We start from the raw sequence: 22,746 nt of genomic DNA, 5'->3' as shown, positions 1-22,746 counted from the left end.
CAAACCACTTTAAAGTCTGTCGCTTCACTTCTTCCACCACTCCACACTTCTTCCCTTCACCCCTGTGACACATTGCAAAATGCTCGTACACACTTTCATTACTCATTCCATCCATTCTACTCACACCACAAGCACTCCTCAAATAACTCATTTCCACTGCCTGCACTCTAGACCTCTGACTTTCATTCCAGGCCCACGTTTCACTTGCATATGTGAGGGTTGGTACTATTATTGTATTTCTCAAATCCCTCTTTACCTCCATGCTCACACTTCTGCCATTCATGATTCGTCCCAAAGACCCTTCCACCCTTCTTCCTGGCAATGCCCTTTCTCTTATCTCTCCCTCCATACCACCATGCTTACACATAACTGATCCAAGGTACTTAAACTCATTGACCTCCTCCATTTCTTCACCATTCAAAATTATTTTGCATTCTTTTTCATATTCAATTCCCACTCTATATGGGCATACAAAATCTACAACCTCCCTTCTACTTCGCTCACAAACCATCACTTTACTTTTGTTGACATTTACTTTCAGCTTTCTCCTGTTACAGACACTATCAAAAACAATGACCAAATTTTGTAGGTCACTTTCATTTTCTGCAATGAGCACCGTGTCATCAGCAAACAGTATCGAATTCAGTACCCACTTCCTTCCCTCAGCGAACAGTCTTACTCCAACTTCTCCAATTTTGCCCTTAATTTCTCAAATAACACCATCCATATAAATATTGAATAACCATGGTGACATGACACACCCTTGTCTTAAGCCCACTTTTATCTCAAAATGTTCACTTGTTTCTCCAGTAATTTTGACACATGCAGATGCATCCTCATAGAAAGACTTTATTGCACTAAGCAGTTTTCCTCCCACACCATAAATCTTTAAAACATCCCACAATGCAATCCAATCGACTCTGTCATAAGCTTTTTCCAAATCCATGAAGGCAGTGTATAGTTTCTTTCCTTTTGTTATTATTTTTTTCTACTACCATCCTGAAGGCAAATATCTGATCCACACATCCCCTTCCCTTCCTGAAGCCTCCTTGTTCTTCACTGATTTTCTCTTCTGTAAGTCTTTGCACCCTCTCTATTATGACTTTTCCATATACCTTTCCGGGTATACTCAGGAGACTTATACCTCTATAGCTCCCACATCCCCCTTTCCTGCCCTTCCCCTTGTAAACTGGGACAATGATGGCTTTCGTCCAGTCTGCTGGCACCCCCCCCTCCCATGCTACTTCACATATCTTGACCATCCATTTAACAACTACATCTCCTCCACACTTCAACATTTCTGCTGTGATTCCATCAATTCCTGCTGCCTTTCCATTTTTTAATCTTTTTATTGCCTGATTTACTTCTTCATATGTTATACTTCTTTCTTTATATACTCCTCCTCTACCTCTACTCAAAACTGCTGTTGTTACAGCTGCTGGACGTCCATCCTCAAAATTCATTAAGTTTTTGAAATATTCTCTCCATCTCTCTTCCACAGCTTCCCTGTCTTTCAACATCTTTCTATTTTCATCCATAACTTCATTTATTTTACACGAGGAAATATTTTCTGCATCTTTCGTTTTTTTACTTCTTTCCAGTATGATTTCCTGATCCCTTTATATTTTTCACTTAGTCTTTTTCCAAAGTCTTCATCAACTCTCTTCTTACTTTCTTTTATTGCTTGTTTTAATTTCATTTTGCATTCTCTATATTTCTTTTTCCTTTCCCTTTTTACTTGCTCAGCCACATTTCTTTCTTGAGTTTTCTTAAAAAGTTCCCTTTTCTCTTTTACTATCCTCCTTATCTCTTCTGTCCACCATGAATTTCCTTTGGTTTTTCCATCTCTCACCACTTTCATCCCAAACACTTTCTTTGTTGTAGTTACCATTATTTCTTTAAATGTTCCAAAAACTTTTTCAATAATTGTATTATCTTTTACACTTTCCCATTTTTCACTTAAGGCCTCTGCCATTTCACGGTTATACTCATCCTTTATTTCCTTTTCCTGTAACTTTTCTATCTTCAGTATTTCCTATTTTACTTCACCTTTCTTTTCAAACTCCCACTTTTCTTTCATCTTTAACTTTGCCAGCACTGCAAGATGGTCAGATCCATCGAACATTCCTCTTACTACCTTTGCGTCACAAATTTCTTTTCTAAGCCTTTCATCTACTGCCACATAATCAATCAATCCTTTTTGCTCATTATCTTCTCCCCTCCTCCATGTGTATCGGTGGATATTCTTGTGCTGAAAGAAGGTGTTCGCTAGGAACATTCCCCTCTCAGCACAGACATCCACCAGGCACTCTCCATTTTCATTCTTCCCAGGTATCCCCCATTTTCCCACCACATCCATCACACATTCATCACCCACTTTAGCATTCATATCTCCCATCATAATAAGTTTCCTTTCTTTCTCAAAAGTCTTCAAACATGCATTCACTTCCTCCCAAAAAGCTTCCCTTTCTCTCAGTCCTTTTTAACTTTTCACATTTACTGGTGCATAAATACACACCCATGCATACTTTACTAAACCTACTTTTCCTTTCACCCACACAATTCTTGATCCCTTCCAACCATAATCAGTCACACCATTCCACACTCTTTCAGACATCACAATAGCACATCATTCCTTACTCCTGCCTCTACACTTCTCATCTATCCCCGTCCATACAACCCCCCCAGGCACACCCTCCCACGTACCCTCTCTACCATCACTCACACCAGTTCCTTGAATATGTGTTTCACTCACTCCCAACACATCCACTCTACCATTCACAAAATTTTCAATCATCACTCTCCTCTTTTCCTCACCACCTAAACCATTCACATTTATAGACACCAGTCTCATACATTCTTTTCTCTTCTGCCGCCCTCTGGCCATCGCTCCTGCCTCTAAAAACTCGATAAAAGTATTAGAGGCCTCCGCTTCCCCTTTGCCATAGGTGACACCCTCCACTGTCCATTCTTTTTTCAACAATAGCATCACTCCTCCTCCTTGTTTGTTTTCTCTATTTCTCATCCATACATTATAGTTACCATCCCGTAAGTTAAATGCATCTATACTACCAGTCAATTTAGTTCCCGCAATCCCCATAACATCTGGTTTTTCCTTACTCAGGTAATCTCCTATTTCTAACATTGACGATATTAACCTGTTCACATTAGTGTATGCCACCTTCAAGCTGTCTCCTCTTCCCTTCTGTACCACTTCCTTGGGTCCATGTCCATCACTCTCCAGGAAAACTTATTTTTTTCCTCTTCTGATCTTCCTTCATTCTTTTCATTGGCTTGATTCTTCAATTCTCTTATCGTGTTCCTTTCCTCCACACTTCTGTCCTTTCTTACCCAGACTTTTTTGTAGGTCTCTGTTCTTGCTAACTTCCATGACTTTCCCACCACTTCTTCTGCAGCCACTTGAGACCTAAATCTGATTTTAACTGGTCGTTGGGCTCCTTCTTCATACTTTCCAAGCCTGAATACTTCTTCGATCTCCCCTACCAGCTCATGGCCTTCTTCCTGAATTGCTTCAATTACTTGCTCCACTGCCTTCCTTTCTTTCCTTTCCCTCGTATGTCTGGTTGGCATGTACTCTTCATTAATGCCCACCACTATTACAGACTTCTTTTTTTCAGCGGAGTCCCTCACTATTTCTTATTTTTCTTTTATCACCTTGATCACCTTTTCAGTTATAGCTTCATCCTTAGCCTTGACTTGTTCCTCCACAATTTTCTTAAAGCTAACATTCTCCTTTTCTTGTTCCTTCTTCCAGACTTTATGCATTTCCTTTAATTCCTTGACTTTAACCTCTGTATCCTTTGTCTTCTTATCATTTAACATTACCTGCTTGTGCAGGTCATTGTATGCATTTTGCCATACATTTTTCTCCGTCTTTAGGGAGTTAACCTCCCTCTCCAACGTCCCCATTCTGTCCTTCATTTCCTTCATCTCCCTTTCCAAGTCAATAAGTCTCCTTCTCAACATAATGTCTCAGTCTCTGTGCCTCTCCACGTCTTCCGAGAAACCTTCAAAATCATTATCCCTTGTCCTGGCTCCCCTGCTTACCGGTGTAAACAGACCCGGCGTTGGTGACGTTGCTGTCGCCCCTTGCCTTCTCCTCGCTCATTTTTCAGTGTTATTCACTGCTCTCAGCCTTCAATACTTCGGGACAGCACGATTACCACCTAGCACGGCTCCCACCTTAATTTCCACGTCTAGGGTTTAGTTCCCGCGCAACTTGATGGTAGTATGAAGACACGTCAGGAGTTCAGCTGTGTCCGTCCGCCATCTTGGCCGTGTGTGTGTGTGTGTGCTGGGGGGCTTGAGGGACAGGGTGTGTGTGTGTGTGTGTGTGCTGGGAGGCTTGAGGGACAGGGTGTGTGTGTGTGTGTGTGTGCTGGGAGGCTTGAGGGACAGGGTGTGTGTGTGTGTGTGTGTGTGTGTGTGTGTGTGTGTGTGTGTGTGTGCTGGAAGGTTTGAGGGACAGGGTGTGTGTGTGTGTGTGTGTGTGTGTGTGTGTGTGTGTGTGTGTGCTGGGAGGCTTGAGGGACAGGGTGTGTGTGTGTGTGTGTGTGTGTGTGTGTGTGTGTGTGTGTGTGCTGGGAGGTTTGAGGGACAGGGTGTGTGTGTGTGTGTGTGTGTGTGTGTGTGCTGGGAGGGACAGGGGTGTGTGTGTGTGTGTGTGTGTGTGTGTGTGCTGGAAGGCTTGAGGGACAGGGTGTGTGTGTGTGTGTGTGTGTGTGTGTGTGTGCTGGGAGGTTTGAGGGACAGGGTGTGTGTGTGTGTGAGTGTGTGCTGGAAGGCTTGTGTGTGTGTGTGTGTGTGTGTGTGTGTGTGTGTGTGTGTGTGTGTGCTGGGAGGTTTGAGGGACAGGGTGTGTGTGTGTGTGTGTGTGCTGGAAGGTTTGAGGGACAGGGTGTGTGTGTGTGTGTGTGTGCTGGAAGGTTTGAGTGAGAGGGAGTGTGTGTGTGTGTGTGTGCTGGGAGTTTTGAGGGTCAGTGTGTGTGTGTGTGTGTGTGTGTGCTGAGAGGTTTGAGGGACAGGGTGTGTGTGTGTGTGTGTGTGTGTGTGTGTGTGTGTGTGTGTGTGTGTGTGCTGGAAGGTTTGAGGGACAGGGTGTGTGTGTGTGTGTGCTGGGAGGTTTGAGGGACAGGGTGTGTGTGTGTGTGTGTGTGTGTGTGCTGGAAGGTTTGAGGGACAGGGTGTGTGTGTGTGTGTGTGTGTGCTGGAAGGTTTGAGGGACAGGGTGTGTGTGTGTGTGTGTGTGTGTGTGTGTGTGTGTGTGTGTGTGTGTGTGTGTGCTGGAAGGTTTGAGGGACAGGGTGTGTGTGTGTGTGTGTGTGTGTGTTCTGGTGTGTTTGTGTGAGTGGGTGTGTGTGTGTGTGTGTGTGTGTGCTGGAAGGTTTGAGGGACAGGGTGTGTGTGTGTGTGTGTGTGTGCTGGAAGGTTTGAGGGACAGGGTGTGTGTGTGTGTGTGTGTGTGTGCTGGGATGCTTGAGGGACAGGGTGTGTGTGTGTGTGTGTGGTGGGAGGCTTGAGGGACAGGGTGTGTGTGTGTGTGTGTGTGCTGGGAGGCTTGAGGGACAGGGTGTGTGTGTGTGTGTGGTGGGAGGCTTGAGGGACAGGGTGTGTGTGTGTGTGTGGTGGAAGGCTTGAGGGACAGGGTGTGTGTGTGTGTGTGGTGGAAGGCTTGAGGGACAGGGTGTGTGTGTGTGTGTGTTTGGTGGAAGGCTTGAGGGACAGGGTGTGTGTGTGTGTGTGCTGGTAGGTTTGAGGGACAGGGTGTGTGTGTGTGTGTGTGTGTGTGCTGAGAGGTTTGAGGGACAGGGTGTGTGTGTGTGTGTGTGCTGGAAGGTTTGTGGGACAGGGTGTGTGTGTGTGTGTGTGCTGGAAGGTTTGAGGGTGTGTGTGTGTGTGCCAGGGACAGGGTGTGTGTGTGTGTGTGTGTGCTGGAAGGTTTGAGGGACAGGGTGTGTGTGTGTGTGTGTGTGTGTGTGCTGGAAGGTTTGAGGGACAGGGTGTGTGTGTGTGTGTGTGTGCTGGAAGGTTTGAGGGACAGTGTGTGTGTGTGTGTGTGTGCTGGAAGGTTTGAGGGACAGGGTGTGTGTGTGTGTGTGTGTGCTGGAAGGTTTGAGGGACAGGGTGTGTGTGTGTGTGTGTGCTGGGTGGTGTGAGGGACAGGGTGTGTGTGTGTGTGTGTGCTGGGGGGCTTGAGGGACAGGGTGTGTGTGTGTGTGTGTGTGTGCTGGAAGGTTTGAGGGACAGGGTGTGTGTGTGTGTGTGCTGAGAGGTTTGAGGGACAGGGTGTGTGTGTGTGTGTGTGCTGGAAGGTTTGAGGGACAGGGTGTGTGTGTGTGTGTGTGTGTGTGTGCTGGAAGGTTTGAGGGACAGGGTGTGTGTGTGTGTGTGTGTGGTGGGAGGCTTGAGGGACAGGGTGTGTGTGTGTGTGTGTGTGTGCTGGGAGGCTTGAGGGACAGGGTGTGTGTGTGTGTGTGCTGGAAGGTTTGAGGGACAGGGTGTGTGTGTGTGTGTGTGTGCTGGAAGGTTTGAGAGACAGGGCATGTGTGTGTGTGTGTGTGCTGGAAGGTTTGAGGGACAGGGTGTGTGTGTGTGTGTGCTGGAAGGTTTGAGGGACAGGGTGTGTGTGTGTGTGTGTGTGTGTGCTGGAAGGCTTGAGGGACAGGGTGTGTGTGTGTGTGTGTGTGCTGGAGGTTTGAGGGACAGGGGTGTGTGTGTGTGTGTGGAAGGTTTGAGGGACAGGGTGTGTGTGTGTGTGTGTGTGTGCTGGAAGGTTTGAGGGACAGGGTGTGTGTGTGTGTGTGTGCTGGAAGGTTTGAGGGACAGGGTGTGTGTGTGTGTGTGCTGGGAGGTTTGAGGGACAGGGGTGTGTGTGTGTGTGGCTGGAAGGCAGGGGACAGGGTGTGTGTGTGTGTGTGTGGAAGGTTTGAGGGACAGGGTGTGTGTGTGTGTGGTGGGAGGCTTGAGGGACAGGGTGTGTGTGTGTGTGTGGTGGGAGGCTTGAGGGACAGGGTGTGTGTGTGTGTGTGGTGGAGGGCTTGAGGGACAGGGGTGTGTGTGTGTGTGTGTGTGTGTGTGTGTGCTGGGTGGCTAGTGGGACAGGGTGTGTGTGTGTGTGTGTGTGTGTGTGTGTGTGTGTGTGTGTGTGTGTGTGTGCTGGAAGGTTTGAGGGACAGGGTGTGTGTGTGTGTGTGTGCTGGAAGGTTTGAGGGACAGGGTGTGTGTGTGCTGGGAGGTTTGAGGGACAGGGTGTGTGTGTGTGTGTGCTGGGAGGCTTGAGGGACAGGGTGTGTGTGTGTGTGTGTGTGCTGGAAGGTTTGAGGGACAGGGTGTGTGTGTGTGTGCTGGAAGGTTTGAGGGACAGGGTGTGTGTGTGTGTGTGCTGGAAGGTTTGAGGGACAGGGTGTGTGTGTGTGTGTGTGCTGGAAGGTTTGAGGGACAGGGTGTGTGTGTGTGTGTGTGTGTGCTGGGAGGTTTGAGGGACAGGGTGTGTGTGTGTGTGTGTGTGTGCTGGAAGGCTTGAGGGACAGGGTGTGTGTGTGTGTGCTGGAAGGTTTGAGGGACAGGGTGTGTGTGTGTGTGTGTGCTGGAAGGTTTGAGGGACAGGGTGTGTGTGTGTGTGCTGGAAGGTTTGAGGGACAGGGTGTGTGTGTGTGTGTGTGTGCTGGAAGGCTTGAGGGACAGGGTGTGTGTGTGTGTGTGTGCTGGATGGTTTGAGGGACAGGGTGTGTGTGTGTGTGCTGGAAGGTTTGAGGGACAGGGTGTGTGTGTGTGTGTGCTGGAAGGCTTGAGGGACAGGGTGTGTGTGTGTGTGTGTGTGTGTGTGTGCTGGGAGGTTTGAGGGACAGGGTGTGTGTGTGTGTGTGTGCTGGAAGGTTTGAGGGACAGGGTGTGTGTGTGTGTGTGCTGGAAGGTTTGAGGGACAGGGTGTGTGTGTGTGTGTGTGCTGGAAGGCTTGAGGGACAGGGTGTGTGTGTGTGTGCTGGAAGGCTTGAGGGACAGGGTGTGTGTGTGTGTGTGTGCTGGAAGGTTTGAGGGACAGGGTGTGTGTGTGTGTGTGAGGGAAGTCTTGAGGGACAGGGTGTGTGTGTGTGTGTGCTGGAAGGTTTGAGGGACAGGGTGTGTGTGTGTGTGTGTGTGTGTGTGTGCTGGAAGGTTTGAGGGACAGGGTGTGTGTGTGTGTGTGTGTGTGTGTGTGTGCTGGAAGGCTTGAGGGACAGGGTGTGTGTGTGTGTGTGTGTGCTTAAAGGCTTGAGGGACAGGGTGTGTGTGTGTGTGTGTGCTGGAAGGTTTGAGGGACAGGGTGTGTGTGTGTGTGTGTGTGCTGGAAGGTTTGAGGGACAGGGTGTGTGTGTGTGTGTGTGTGCTGGAAGGTTTGAGAGACAGGGGTGTGTGTGTGTGTGTGTGCTGGAAGGTTTGAGGGACAGGGTGTGTGTGTGTGTGTGATGGAATGATTGAGAGACAGGGTGTGTGTGTGTGTGTGTGTGTGTGCTGGTAGGTTTGAGGGACAGGGTGTGTGTGTGTGTGTGTGTGTGTGTGTGTGTGTGCTGGAAGGTTTGAGGGACAGGGTGTGTGTGTGTGTGTGTGTGTGTGTGTGTGTGTGTGTGTGTGTGTGTGCTGGTAGGATTGAGGGACAGGGTGTGTGTGTGTGTGTGCTGGAAGGTTTGAGGGACAGGTGTGTGTGTGTGTGTGCTGGAAGGTTTGAGGACAGGGTGTGTGTGTGTGTGTGCTGGAAGGTTTGAGGGACAGGGTGTGTGTGTGTGTGTGCTGGAAGGTTTGAGGGACAGGGTGTGTGTGTGTGTGTGTGCTGGAAGGTTTGAGGGACAGGGTGTGTGTGTGTGTGTGCTGGAAGGTTTGAGGGACAGGGTGTGTGTGTGTGTGCTGGAAGGTTTGAGGGACAGGGTGTGTGTGTGTGCTGGAGAGGGAAGGGACAGGGGTGTGTGTGTGTGTGTGCTGGAAGGTTTGAGGGACAGGGTGTGTGTGTGTGCTGGAAGGCTTGAGGGACAGGGTGTGTGTGTGTGCTGGAAGGTTTGAGGGACAGGGTGTGTGTGTGTGCTGGGAGGTTTGAGGGACAGGGTGTGTGTGTGTGTGTGTGCTGGGAGGTTTGAGGGACAGGGTGTGTGTGTGTGTGTGCTGGAAGGCTTGAGGGACAGGGTGTGTGTGTGTGTGTGCTGGGAGGTTTGAGGGACAGGGTGTGTGTGTGTGTGTGTGCTGGAAGGTTTGAGGGACAGGGTGTGTGTGTGTGCTGGAAGGTTTGAGGGACAGGGTGTGTGTGTGTGTGCTGGAAGGTTTGAGGGACAGGGTGTGTGTGTGTGTGTGTGCTGGAAGGTTTGAGGGACAGGGTGTGTGTGTGTGTGTGTGTGCTGGAAGGTTTGAGGGACAGGGTGTGTGTGTGTGTGTGTGTGTGTGTGTGTGTGTGTGCTGGAAGGTTTGAGGGACAGGGTGTGTGTGTGTGTGCTGGAAGGTTTGAGGGACAGGGTGTGTGTGTGTGTGCTGGAAGGTTTGAGGGACAGGGTGTGTGTGTGTGCTGGAAGGTTTGAGGACAGGGTGTGTGTGTGTGTGTGCTGGGAGGTTTGAGGGAGGGGTGTGTGTGTGTGTGTGTGTGCTGGAAGGCTTGAGGGACAGGGTGTGTGTGTGTGTGTGCTGGAAGGTTTGAGGGACAGGGTGTGTGTGTGTGTGCTGGAAGGTTTGAGGGACAGGGTGTGTGTGTGTGTGCTGGAAGGTTTGAGGGACAGGGTGTGTGTGTGTGTGTGTGTGTTCTGGTATGTTTGTGGGACAGGGTGTGTGTGTGTGTGCTGGAAGGTTTGAGGGACAGGGTGTGTGTGTGTGTGTGTGCTGGAAGGTTTGAGGGACAGGGTGTGTGTGTGTGTGCTGGGAGGTTTGAGGGACAGGGTGTGTGTGTGTGTGCTGGAAGGTTTGAGGGACAGGGTGTGTGTGTGCTGGGAGGTTTGAGGGACAGGGTGTGTGTGTGTGTGTGTGTGCTGGGAGGTTTGAGGGACAGGGTGTGTGTGTGTGTGTGTGTGCTGGAAGGCTTGAGGGACAGTGTGTGTGTGTGTGCTGGTGTGCTTGAGGGACAGGGAGTGTGTGTGTGTGCTGGGGTGTGTGTGTGTGTGCTGGAAGGTTTGAGGGACAGGGTGTGTGTGTGTGTGTGTATGTGTGCTGGGAGGTTTGAGGGACAGGGTGTGTGTGTGTGTGTGCTGGAAGGCTTGAGGGACAGGGTGTGTGTGTGTGTGTGTGTGCTGGGAGGTTTTAAGGACAGGGTGTGTGTGTGTGTGTGCTGGGAGGTTTGAGGGAGAGGGTGTGTGTGTGTGTGTGTGTGTGTGTGCTGGGAGGTTTGAGGGAGAGGGTGTGTGTGTGAGTGTGAGCTGGGTGGTTTGAGGCACCGGGTGTGTGTGTGTGTGTGTGTGCTGAAAGGTTTGTGGGAGAGGGTGTGTGTGTGTGTGTGTGTGTGTGTGCTGGGAGGTTTGAGGGACAGGGTGTGTGTGTGTGTGTGTGTGTGTGTGTGTGCTGGGGGGCTTGAGGGACAGGGTGTGTGTGTGTGTGTGTGCTGGAAGGTTTGAGGGACAGGGTGTGTGTGTGTGTGTGTGCTGGGAGGTTTGAGGGACAGGGTGTGTGTGTGTGTGTGTGCTGGGGGGCTTGAGGGACAGGGTGTGTGTGTGTGTGTGTGTGTGTGTGTGTGCTGGGAGGCTTGAGGAACAAAGGGCGTGTGTGTGTGCTGGGAGGCTTGAGGAACAAAGGGTGTGTGTGTGTGCTGGGAGGCTTGAGGAACAAAGGGTGTGTGTGTGTGCTGGGAGGGGGAAGGGACAGGGTGTGTGTGTGTGTGCTGGGAGGCTTGAGGAACAAAGGGTGTGTGTGTGTGCTGGGAGGGGGAAGGGACAGGGTGTGTGTGTGTGTGTGTGCTGGGAGGCTTGAGGAACAAAGGGTGTGTGTGGGTGCTGGGAGGGGGAAGGGACAGGGTGTGTGTGTGTGTGTGTGTGCTGGGAGGCTTGAGGAACAAAGGGTGTGTGTGGGTGCTGGGAGGGGGAAGGGACAGGGGGGGTGTATGGTCACTGTGAAAGAAGGGGGGAGCGGTGTCTGTGGATGGTTAGGAAGGGAAGGAAAGTTAGGGCAGCCACTACCTTCATCAGTGATATTATTTACTTGTCATTATGTTATTACCTTATCTACAGGTATGTTTGAAAGATTTTTTAGCTTTAAATTACATGATTTCTGTATTTTTTTAGGTAAAGTAATGTCTCCCATATTTCACTGGTCCTTAAGATATTAAATTTTGTGTCAATCCTATTTATTTACCAACAAAATAGTCCATGATCCTGAAGGAGATGCAGGCATGAATACTAAATCCCACTAAGAAAGAAGTAGATAAAGAAAAAGAAAAAACACTTAACACAGATTAGATTATGCATAATCTGTCCCTACAACACTCCCCAGCCCCTCTCCAACAAAGCACCCTACTTGAGTATCTCCCACAACTTCCATCCCCCTTCCTTGCATCACTCAGGGCTGGGAGGAGACAACCGACGCCGCTGTCACGTTTCTCCTCCGTTCCGTGCTAATGCGAGGCAGCTTGTCAGGGAGCGATAGTAGCGGTGTACCTCCCATGCCCCGTGATGCCCCTCCATCCCCGGAGCTGACAATGCTCCCTGACACCAGCAAACTGAAGAAGCATTTAGGTCTCCTGCTGGACAAGATAACGAAGGGGGCGCACCTGTCGCTGGATGCCCCTGCACCGGAGATGAGGGAGACAGGTGTGTGTGCATACAGTATGAGGCTAGTAATAGTTGTGGTGGTGGCAGACCTGTAATATGTGCTATCTGTAGTGCTGGTAGGCTCCAAGGTGCTTCTATCTGAGGCACACTAGTTTTGGAGAGTCCATTACTATAATCATTTCAGGAAGAAACTACCCTGGAAACTTGGGTTGTGGTGTAAAAAATCAACCACTGTCAAACTGAAATGAATGTTTTATATTGTGATGATACTTTTTTGTAAGACGTAGCCCAATTTTTTAAAGTAATTATTTCTTGATATGAGTGCTCACTGGGGTAGTGAAAACGAATTAGTAAACCTAACCTAGTTGTTGGTGTGCAGTAGTAGTAATAGTTAATGTAGTAGTAGTAGTAGATAGTCAGTAAAAAGTAGACATTTAACACTATTATTTTCCTTTTACCCTGTCTGTGCTCCTCCTCCTCCACCTCTTCCACCATCTACCTTCCTCCTTCTTCCCTTTTCCCCATCAATCCATCCATCTTCCTCATCCTTCTCCACCCTTTCCCATCTAGCCTCTTCCCCCTCCATCCCTTCAAACTATTCTTTTCTCCTTTCCTCCTCATGTTTCCCATCTTTTCTCCACCCCTTCATCCCATCTATTCCTTCCTTATATCTCCTCCTCATGTTTCCCATCTTCTCTCCTTCCCCTCTCCCTACCAGCCCTCCCCCTCCTCCTCCCCCCCGTCTTCCTCATCCTGACCTTCCTCCACCTCCAGATGTCAAAGACACCATTTGGCATGATGAGCCAGAAGACCCCAGTGAGCCCCCCCCACCCCCCCCTGAGGATGACCCCACCAACGTGCCCCTGGGATCACGCCTCGGGGAGGACCGCGCACGCTCCGCCAGGGTCAGGTCAGCCAGGTCAGCCCGGTGCGGCCCCAGACCACCCCTCACCCCAGCCTCCTCTGGCTCAGGTACCGTGTGTCATTATAATTATTACAGTAAACCTTCACTTGCTTTTACAGATCTCGATGTAACGAATTTTGGCTTAAATAAACTTTTTGGGTCAGTGCAGTATATGTGGGAATTCGCTGAACAAGTTTGGTTAGTGCAAGGTTCGGTTCAGTGGTAGGCGGCCAAACATGAACATGCACGTCTGGGCAGCAGTTTAAGCAAAACCATGCGGGCAGTGCATATCTAATGTCCAGCCGACTGTAATCACTTTTGATCTTGTCCTTCCGTGCCTCACCTTTCATCTGATACATCTGATATGACCAGAAATGATCGGACATAGCGATTATTTTACCTCATATAATACAGTCGTCCCTCAAATAGTATGGGGGTTAGGGACCCAGGACCCCCGTACTATTCAAAAATCCGTATAAAATTAGTGCTCCCCATAAAAACACGCCCTGGGTTGCGTTTGAAAGGGAATCGGGACTCTCGGAATGTCCCGAGTGCTCTCAAACGCATGACGCAGCAGCACGAGTTGCCAACTCAGCACGTCCACACGTTTGAGAGAGTGACTGGGGGCGTCCGGGACGTCCCGGGTTCTCTCAAATGCGTGACACCGCAGCATGGGTTGCCAACTCGGGACGTCCCCTGGCTCCCAGTTTGGGGAGGTGGAGCGCCTCCATGCTGTGATGATGTCATCAGCAAATATGGCGGCCCAAACAAACACATATAAGTGCTTTCATTGCATTTCACCTCTCTGTGCCACCATAACCACTGCAGCTTCCTTTTCATCCTCTGTTGCAAGGAGCTCGTCGCCCAGAACAGGTAGTGATGCATGTTTAAACGTTGTCAGGACACCATTTTGCTGCCAGAACAGCTAGAGAGAGAGCAGCGGACCCCATTCTGCTGCCAGTGAGACGCCGTTACCATAGCAACGATGAGGCTTAACTGAGAGGCGCACAAAAGCATTTGATAGAGGGTTCCGGGTGGTCAGGGAGCCCAGGACGTCCCGGGTTCTCTCAAATGCGTGATGCCACAGCACGGGTTGCCAACTCAGGACGTCCGCTGGCTCCCGGCTTTGAGAGGTGGAGCACTTTTGTGCTGTGATGACGTCATCATCAAACATGGCAGCCAAAATAAACACATATAAGTGTTTCCATTACATTTCATCTCTCTGTGTCACCATAACCACTGCAGCTTCCTTTTCATCTTTTGTTGTAAGGAGTTCGTCAGCCAGGACAGCTAGTAATGCATGCTAAACATCGCCAGAGGTAGTCTGGGCGCCAGAGACGTCCCGACTCACTCTCTCAAATCAGCGTACGCCATTTTGCTGCGAGTGAGACGCCATCACCATAGCAACGACAAGGCTTTGTAAAAGGACGGCCTTTATCTCCACTCTTGCAGCACTTGGAGCACTGGCAGTTACTGCGGCAAGAATTTCTTTTACACTATGATAGATACAGCGAACACTGCTCTCATTCACGTGGTATGCTCTCCCTACTGCAACGTAACTCATCCCAAAGCGTAACTTCCTCGAAATATGAATTCTTTTGCAAGATGAACACCTTTCTTGAACGCTTTGGGGTGCTTTCAGCAGGTGTTTTGGTAGAACAGTGTTGCCACTCACGCCATGGCTACTTGGTGCAACGAGCGGGAAATTTATAAATCTTAAAAAAGTTTTCCCATGACAATCCGTATAAAACTGAAACCGTACTCTTTGAGGGACGACTGTATATTAAAAAAGTTTGGATACCTTGGATATAACATCACCTCCTTCCCTCCAATTGGTTTGTTTAAGCGAGAGTTTACTGTACTATTATTACTATTATTTATGATAAAGGAGAGACCAAGAGCTAATTAAAAAAGATAAAAGATGTTAAAACAGTTCTATAAGCCAGGCATCTAAGCCTGTGTAGCCCTGCTGGCTACAGGAAAGCAGAACCTCTCCCTGCATAACATTGTGGCCAACCATTAAATGCCGGACCTCTCAGTTGCATTTATTTTTATTTTATTTTATTTATTTATTTTTTTTTTACAGCAAAGGAGACTTAAAAAAAAACTCATGAAAAAAAAAGCCTGCTACTTACTGCCCCTAAAAGATTAAAGAGGAGTGGCCAAAAGAGAAGTCAATTTCGGGAGGAGAGGTGTCCTGATACCCTCCTCTTGAAAGAGTTCAAGTTGCAGGTAGGAGGAAATACAGATGAAGGAAGATTGTTCCAGAGTTTACCAATGTTAGGGATGAAAGAGCGAAGATGCTGGTTAACTCTTGCGTAAGGGGTTTGAACAGTCGAGGGATGAGCTTGAGTAGAAAGTCGTGTGTGGCGAGGCCACGGGAGGGAAGGAGGCATGCAGTTAGCAAGTTCAGAAGAGCAGTCAGCATGAAAATATCGATAGAGGATAGAAAGAGGCAACATGACGGTGGAATTTAAGAGGTAGAAGACTATCGGTAAGAGGAGGAGAGCTGATGAGACAAAGAACCTTAAACTCCACTCTGTCCAGAAGAGCTGTGTGAGTGGAGCCCCCCCACACATGAGATGCATACTCCATATGAGGGCGGACAAGGCCCCTGTATATGGATAGCAACTGTGCGGGAGAGAAGAACTGGCGGAGACAATACAGAACGCCCAACCTCGAGGAAGCTGATTTAGTGCGAGAGGAGATGTGAAGTTTCCAGTTAAGATTTTGAGTTAAGGATAGACCGAGGATGTTTAGTGTAGAAGGTGACAGCTGAGTGTTGTTCTCCCCCGCACAGTTGCTATCCATTTACAGGGGCCTTGTCCGCCCTCGAGGATATTTAGTGTTGAAGAAGGTGACAGCTGAGTGTTGTTGAAGAATAGGGGAAAGATGTTTGGAAGATTGTGTCGAGTTAATTGGTGGAGAAATTGAGTTTTTGAGGTATTGAAGGACACAAGGTTCCTTTCACCCCAATCAGAAATGATAGCAAGGTCCGAGGTTAAGCGTTCTGCGGCCTCCAGTCTGGAGTCATGTAATTCCTGTTGAGAGGGTGTTCTATTGAAAGAAGGTGAATAATGCAGAGTGGAGTCATCAGCGTACTAGAGGATAGGACAGTTTGTTATGGAAAGAAGATCGTTGATGAATAACAGAAAGAGAGTGGGTGATAGGACAGAGCCCTGTGGAACACCACTCTTGATAGGTGTAGGGGAAGAACAGTGACCGTCTACCACCGCAGAGATAGAACGGCTGGAAAGGAAGCTGGAGATAAAGGAACAGAGAGAGGGATAGAATCCGAAAGAAGGCAGTTTAGAAAGCAAAGACTGGTGCCAGACTTTATCAAAAGCTTTTGATATGCCTAGCACAACTTGCCAATGCCAATGAGCTATGAACTTGACTTTGTAGCGCATTGTGAGGAAAGCCGTCCTGAAATATCACGATGTGTGATGTCAAAACTTGCATCTACGAACCGCTACAAAGTGACTACAACAGACCTACGAGTTAAGAACGAAGCGCTACGAACCGCTACGATCTGCTACGATTATCCTCAGATTTGAACCACGAACACCTACGAATTACCAAGGATGTCCTACGAATTACAGTACTGTCTCCAAGTTTGCAATAAATAGGTCGACGTTGCGGGTTGCAAACGTTGAAATCACAAACTTTGAACCATTATTCTTGTGGGGAAAATTGAAAACCATCGACATCTTGTGTTTGGCCACCCATCCGGGTGGCCAAGCACATGGGTGCAGATGGCCCCGGCCTCGCACAGGGCCTGAGCAGCTGACGGGCGGCTGATGATGGTGATGGTAGTGATGAGTGTCGGCGGCGTGGCCTTTGCATCGACGCCACCTGAATGGTGTTTTTGTCGGGGCCCGTGTGTGTATGTGGCTGTGTTTGTTGTGGGTTTGGGCTTTTCAATTTGCCAATTCTTGTCTTTCACATGTTGCAAGGAACGCCTTTCTTTTCTTCCATCTCTTCTTTTTGAAAGAGAGATGGAAGAAAGGAAAGGGTCCTGCGCAACATGTGGAGAGTGAGAATTGGCAAATTGAGGAGCCTGGGCCCACAATAGGCACAGCCACATACACGCGGGCCCCAGTAAAAATGCCATTTGGGTGGCGCCGATGCCACAGCCATGCCGCCAACACTCATCATCACCATCGCCATCATCAGCTGCCCGTCAGCTGCTCGTGCCCAGTGCGCGGTCGGGGTTGCTCACACACATGCGCCTGGCTGCCCGGATCCCACTCACCATGCTTCCTGCAGCCAGTGGAAAGGCCCAGGGGGTGGGTAAGAGCGAGAATGGGAGTCAAGGACCACAACAAGGTGTGAAAAAAATGGCTTTAGCAGCCTTTTCCTTTTCCTTTTAGGTCATATCGCAATTTCAGTTTTCAATAAAAATTTATTTTTGGGTCCCTATCACAAACTCGGTGAATCACAAACTTCAAACTCGCAATCCTGGAGACAGTACTGTGCCTGTGAAGAGCTATGAAGACCTACGAACCAACATCTTTCTCGTTGCTTTCTCCTTCATTCTTCTATTTCTTTCTCTTCCTTTCCTCCTCTTTTTTTTCTTTCTTTTGTCTTTTTCTCATTCCTACTCTTCTTTCTTTCTCTTTCTCCCTTTTCTCTTTCTTTCTTTTATCCTTCTTCTCCTTTTCTCTTTCATTATTCTTCTTTATATCTTTCAACCCTCTTTCTTTCTTCCTTTCCTTCTTTCTTTCTCTCTTTCTCCTCAATTTAGTTATTTCTCTTTCATTCCTCTGTCTTTATTCTTCTTATCTTTTTTCTCTCCTTTTCTTCTCTCTTTATTTGTTTCTTTCTCTTCATTTATTTTTTTATATATCTTTCTATCTCCCCTTTCTTTCTTTCATTCTTCTTCTCTTTCTTTAATTCCTTATTTCTCTCTCTCTCTCTCTCTCTCTCTCTCTCATACACACACACACACACCACACACACGTGCGCCCGAATGCATTTCTACCAAATCACAATGTTATTCATAGCTCATCACAAGTCATTTGTAGCGCATCGTAGCACTTCGTAGATTATTCGTAGTTCATCTTGGTCAACATCGTAGCGCATTGTGAGACTGCTTTGCATATATACGCACACTTCTCACGATGCGCTACGAACTTCGTGTCAATTCTTGACAGTTCGTAGCATATTGTAGTACATCTTAGCAGCATCGTAGGTTATTCGTAGCAGTTCTTGGATGAAGCCGAAGTTCAAAATGCATGACGAAATGCTACGATGTTCCACGATGCTCCAAGATACTGCTACGACTTTCTACAAACCACCTACGAATTTTGAGTTTGTAGCGCATCGTGAAGAAATTTCAAACGTTTAAAATTTTTCGACAGTACTGCAAACCGCCACAATCCACGATGAATCACTACGAAGTGGCCTACGAATGAAGCCGAAGTTGCTCATGATACCTCACGATGCGCTACAAAGTCAAGTTCATATCTCATCGGCATAGAATTTGTAAAGGTGGGAAAGGGGCTTAACCCCTTAACCCTGGGCATATTTTCAGCAGTCTTGTTCTGTAGCCTGGAATATTTGGGCAAAAGTTGCCCTTGGGAAAATATTTGCCAAAAAAACCCTACTTAACCTAGCTCAATAAACCAAACGGCATATGAAAGTACATTCCTTGGACTTCAAGATGGCGGTCTTGTTTGACCAGTATGCAGACAATGAAGAAGACTGTGGGGGGGCAAACAAGGGTAGTTTGCCCCCAATTTATTGGCACTTCCCAGCACTCCAGGACGTACCACACACTCACAAAGCTGTTTATATAATACTGGGCTCATATATACACAGTATCACTTTGTTTACACAAGGAATTTTGGTTGTTTGCACAAACAAGTGGGGCAAGTATGCGGGAAACACGCGTTTTTTTCTGTGAAACAGTACTAGTACGGAACACTTGTTTGCAGAGTTGGCTGGCCTGAAAAAAGAAAACAAAAAGCTTTTTACAGGTTGTTTACATCTAAATCTAGTGAAATATTGTACATTTTTTATGAAAAAAAACATCATTACATTGCTTGTGACTGTAAGTGTATTGTAGCAATATATGAGATACAATGGCAAACAAACATCATTGTTTACATCATTAACAGCGAATTGTTTACGCGATACATATGAAATGAAGAGGTGAAAATGACGTATGTGAGTTATACTGTTGTTTGGCTATACTTACACATTGAAGAAATGCATAAGTGGCGATTGTTTACACCCACGATAATCGTTTACACCCCAATTACAACAAATTTTGATTTTTTTTTTTTTTTTTTTTTTCATGATATATGAGTGTGTGGTATCATTATCAACCAAGAAAACCCCAAAAAACAATTTGCAAGTATTATTTGCTTTTTGTTTGCATGAATTTTTGTGAAAAAGTTGTAATTTTTGGTGTCATGACTTACATACATGACTTTACTGAACGTATAAAATACACAAAAAAACGCATTGTTTGCATTGGAATGTCATTGTTTACACCTAAAACAGAAATTATTGTAATTTTGGGGACAAAACTGAAAAATTATGTACATTTCCTTCCCTTGTCTGTTTATTTGCCAATGTTTACATGCTACGTTGCATTGTTTATGTGTTTTGTGTGTTTTATACCTACCACACCAAGCTGTTTACACATTGCCCGAGCACGAGGACGAACTAGGACGCAACATGGTGCACAGCACAGGAAACCAGGTATGCCTGAGTGAGTAAGTGCCGGGGCAGCAGTACAAAGACGTGCGTGTGTTGGTGCCGCGCGCAAAACAGGGATGACAGGGAGTAAGGAGGGGGGCGCCTGGGGGGTGGCGGGAAACGGGCGGGAGTGAGCAGGATGATGGATGATGGAATTTTCCACTCCCATAATGTTCAAGGAGCCACAAATATTGGCGCATTTTTTCAAAAATTGTTAGAACGACATATATCGTCACCCAGGGTGAGGGACTTTGTACGCAAGGGCGACATATGTCATCACCCGGGGTTAAGGAGTTAAGGGGGGATCCTCGATTCAGAAAAACTTTTTTATTATTGCCATTAGAAACTTCCCGTTTTCTAGTATTGAAGAGCATGAAAAGAAATGGGTTTGCCATAAGTTTCATAGATATCTGATTAATTTTTTTTTTTATAAATATTTTTGTTAAAATTTTTGGGGTTTTTTAAGTTTTAATATCTCTCTTCTAAATACTTGCAGAACATTTTACTTGGCATTTTCTGAAAGTATGATGTATATGGAAACTTTTCATCTTATTTTATTTTCCGTAATTTGTTTATTTTCAAAAGTATGAATAAATAAGTAAAAATATCACATTTTTAAAGAAACTTTATTTTCAAACGCATGTACTTTATAGAAGATCAACAAAAAACTTCATTTTATAAGATTAAATTATTCTTTTATGTCCCACTAACTGAGAACTGAAAAGAAAATAAGAATTGATGTAAGTGGTGATGAGATATTTCCAATCAGATATCAGTAACTCACTAAAAACAACATTTTGAGAAAATCGGCTTAAAGATTTTACATGTAAATCTCACATATAAATATTAATCCTACAGTTTTTTGCACATATAACATTTTTCCAGAATTTTATAAGGAACATAAAGCAGTCATTGTTTTGTTTGGAAACGAAAAATATATGGTAAATGTTGATGTCTTTGGTGGTCACCCACGGTTCCTTAAAATTTTCCTCCACCATATCCCTCCACTTTTCATCCTTGCTTATCTTAGATCTTTTCCTCCTTGGAAGGGATATTTCCATTGACTTTTGAGTCTTTTCTTTCTAGTTTGACCTCGGTTCCAGATTCTGATATCCTCCAAAGATTTCATGGAGCAAGGAACTTTCAATGTATCCTTTGTTATGTTCCAAGAGTCATGTGGAAAGCAAACATAGTTGTTTGAGCACCATGAAACTTGGTTTCAAGCATCTTTCCACAGTTTGCTATGGAAGGATTCATTTTGTTTTGCGTTCTCCTTTTAAACATTGTGAGAGAAGAGTAGGTTGTGTCAAGTCGATATTTACACCAAGCACAAGTTTCAGTTCACTCTCTGAAAGGTCAAGTTTTATTTTCATATTTTTATGAGAGGGTGGTGGTCTCTTCTCAGCCAAGGCTTTCTTATAAAAACACCAAGAATCCACCCCTTCTGGACATCTGCTATGTTTTGGAATTTCATCTGTGCTTGTCAGATGGAAAACTGCGCGCCACTCACGCCGAGTCAGTCCGCATGGCAGCAGCAGCCTCGCCCACCCAAACTGTCATACTGCAGTATGTAATAAAAAACATACTTCAATGGTCTAAATAACGTATAAACAATAAATATATGACCACTCATATGGCAACAGTACGCACTCAGCTGCCTCGTGGGGGTGGGATTTAACAGCGCTGAGACCTTTAAAATTGAAAGTTCGCACTGAACTCTCCGAGCCCGGGACTACTTGAAACCATGAAAACCTAACAATGACAAATTTGAGCCCAAACCATGATTTGAATCGAGGATACCCCCTTAAGAGAGGATGACCAAGAATCAGTTAAGAGAACAAGGAGATCACTAGTAGAATGCCCCTTGCGGAACCCATACTGGCGATCAGATAGAAGGTCAGAAGTGGAAAGGTGCTTTTGAATCTTCCGGTTAAGGATAGACAGGAAAGCAAATCTATAGGGCAGTAGTTTGAGGGATTGGAACGGTCACCCTTCTTAGGCACAGGCTTTATGAAGGCATACTTTCAACAGGAAGGAAAAGTAGATGTTGAAAGGCAGAGGCGAAAGAGTTTGACCAGGCAGGGTGTTAGCACGGAGGCACAGTTTTTAAGAACAATAGGAGGCACTCCATCAGGTCCATAAGCCTTCTGAGAGTTGAGGTCAGAGAGGGCATAGAAAACATCATTCCAAAGAATCTTAATAACAGGCATAAAGGAGTCAGAGGGGGGGATGAGTAGGAGGAATACACCCAGAATCATCCAGAGTGGAGTTGTTACAAAAAGTGTGAGCGAAGAGTTCAGCCTTACAGATAGATGAGACGGCGGTGCTGCCGTCAGGGTAAAGGAGAGGAGGGAAAGATGAAGAAGTGAAATTGGAGGAGATATTTTTGGCTAGGTGCCAGAAGTCACGGGAAGAATTAGAAAAAGCAAGGTTTTGACGTTTCCTATGTACGAAAGAGGTTTTGATAAGTCGAAGAATAGATTTGGCACGATTCCGGGCAGAAATGTAAAGATCATGGTTAGCGGGAGTTCGAAGGCTCTGGTACCTTTCGTGAGCTGCCTCTCTATCCTTATCAGCACGAGAACAAGCGTGATCAAACGAAGGATTTTCAGCATGGGGAGTAGAAAAAGTACGTGGAATGTATGCCTCCATTCCTGAGACAATCACCTCTGTGATGCACTGGGCACACATAGAGGGGTCTCCCTCCTGGAAGCAGTAATCATTCCACGGGAAATCGGAAAAGTACATCCTCAGGTTGTCCCACCGAGCTGAAGCAAAATGCCAGAAGCATCGCCTCTTCAGTGGGTCCAGAGGATGTACAGGAGCGATAGGACAGGATACAGAAATAAGGTTGTGATCGGAAGAGCCCAACGGAGAGAACAGTTTGACAGAGCAAGCAGAAGGGTTAGAGGTAAGGAAGGGGTCTAGTATGTTGGGCCTGTCTGCAAGATGGTTGGGAATATGCGTAGGGTGCTGAACCAACTGCTCTAGGTCGTTGAGGAGAGGAAAGTTGTAGGCTTGTTCACCAGGATGGTCAGTGAAAGAGGATGAAAGCCAAAGCTGGTGGTGAATGTTGAAATCTCCCACGATGGAGATTTCAGCGAAGGGAGAGTGGGTCAAGATGTGCACCACTTAAGAGTTCCAAGTAGTCAAAGAATTTTACATAGTTAGTAGAGTTAGGTGAGAGATAAACACCACAGATGTATTTAGTAAGAATGACAATGAAGTCTTAGCCAGATGGTGGAAAATTCCGAAGAGTCAAGGTAGTGGGCACGAGAGCAAGTGATGTCGTTGTGCATGTAGGCGCAACATCAAGCTTTGGATTGAAATTTAGGATAGAGATAGTAGGAGGGAACAGAGTAGAGATTGCTGTCAGTAGCCTTAGAAACCTGTGTTTCGGTGAGG

General features: G+C 46.8%; 1 protein-coding gene across 2 annotated transcripts in view; it reads left to right on the top strand.

Annotated features, from left to right (window-relative positions):
• Window positions 1-22,746, top strand: part of LOC127000659 (protein PTHB1-like) — a 99,042-nt gene that overhangs the window by 65,076 nt on the left and 11,220 nt on the right. For both annotated transcript variants that reach the window (XM_050864632.1, XM_050864630.1), the window contains 2 exons: window positions 11,522-11,768; window positions 12,504-12,701. In XM_050864632.1, coding sequence (XP_050720589.1) covers window positions 11,522-11,768; window positions 12,504-12,701 — 445 coding nt within the window. The remainder of the gene's footprint in view (window positions 1-11,521; window positions 11,769-12,503; window positions 12,702-22,746) is intronic.

Source organism: Eriocheir sinensis, chromosome 19, assembly GCF_024679095.1.
Source record: "Eriocheir sinensis breed Jianghai 21 chromosome 19, ASM2467909v1, whole genome shotgun sequence".
NCBI classification, from domain to species: Eukaryota; Metazoa; Arthropoda; class Malacostraca; order Decapoda; family Varunidae; genus Eriocheir; species Eriocheir sinensis.
The sequence above is the reverse complement of the archived record's forward strand: the minus strand, read 5'-3'. Positions and strand labels throughout refer to the sequence as shown.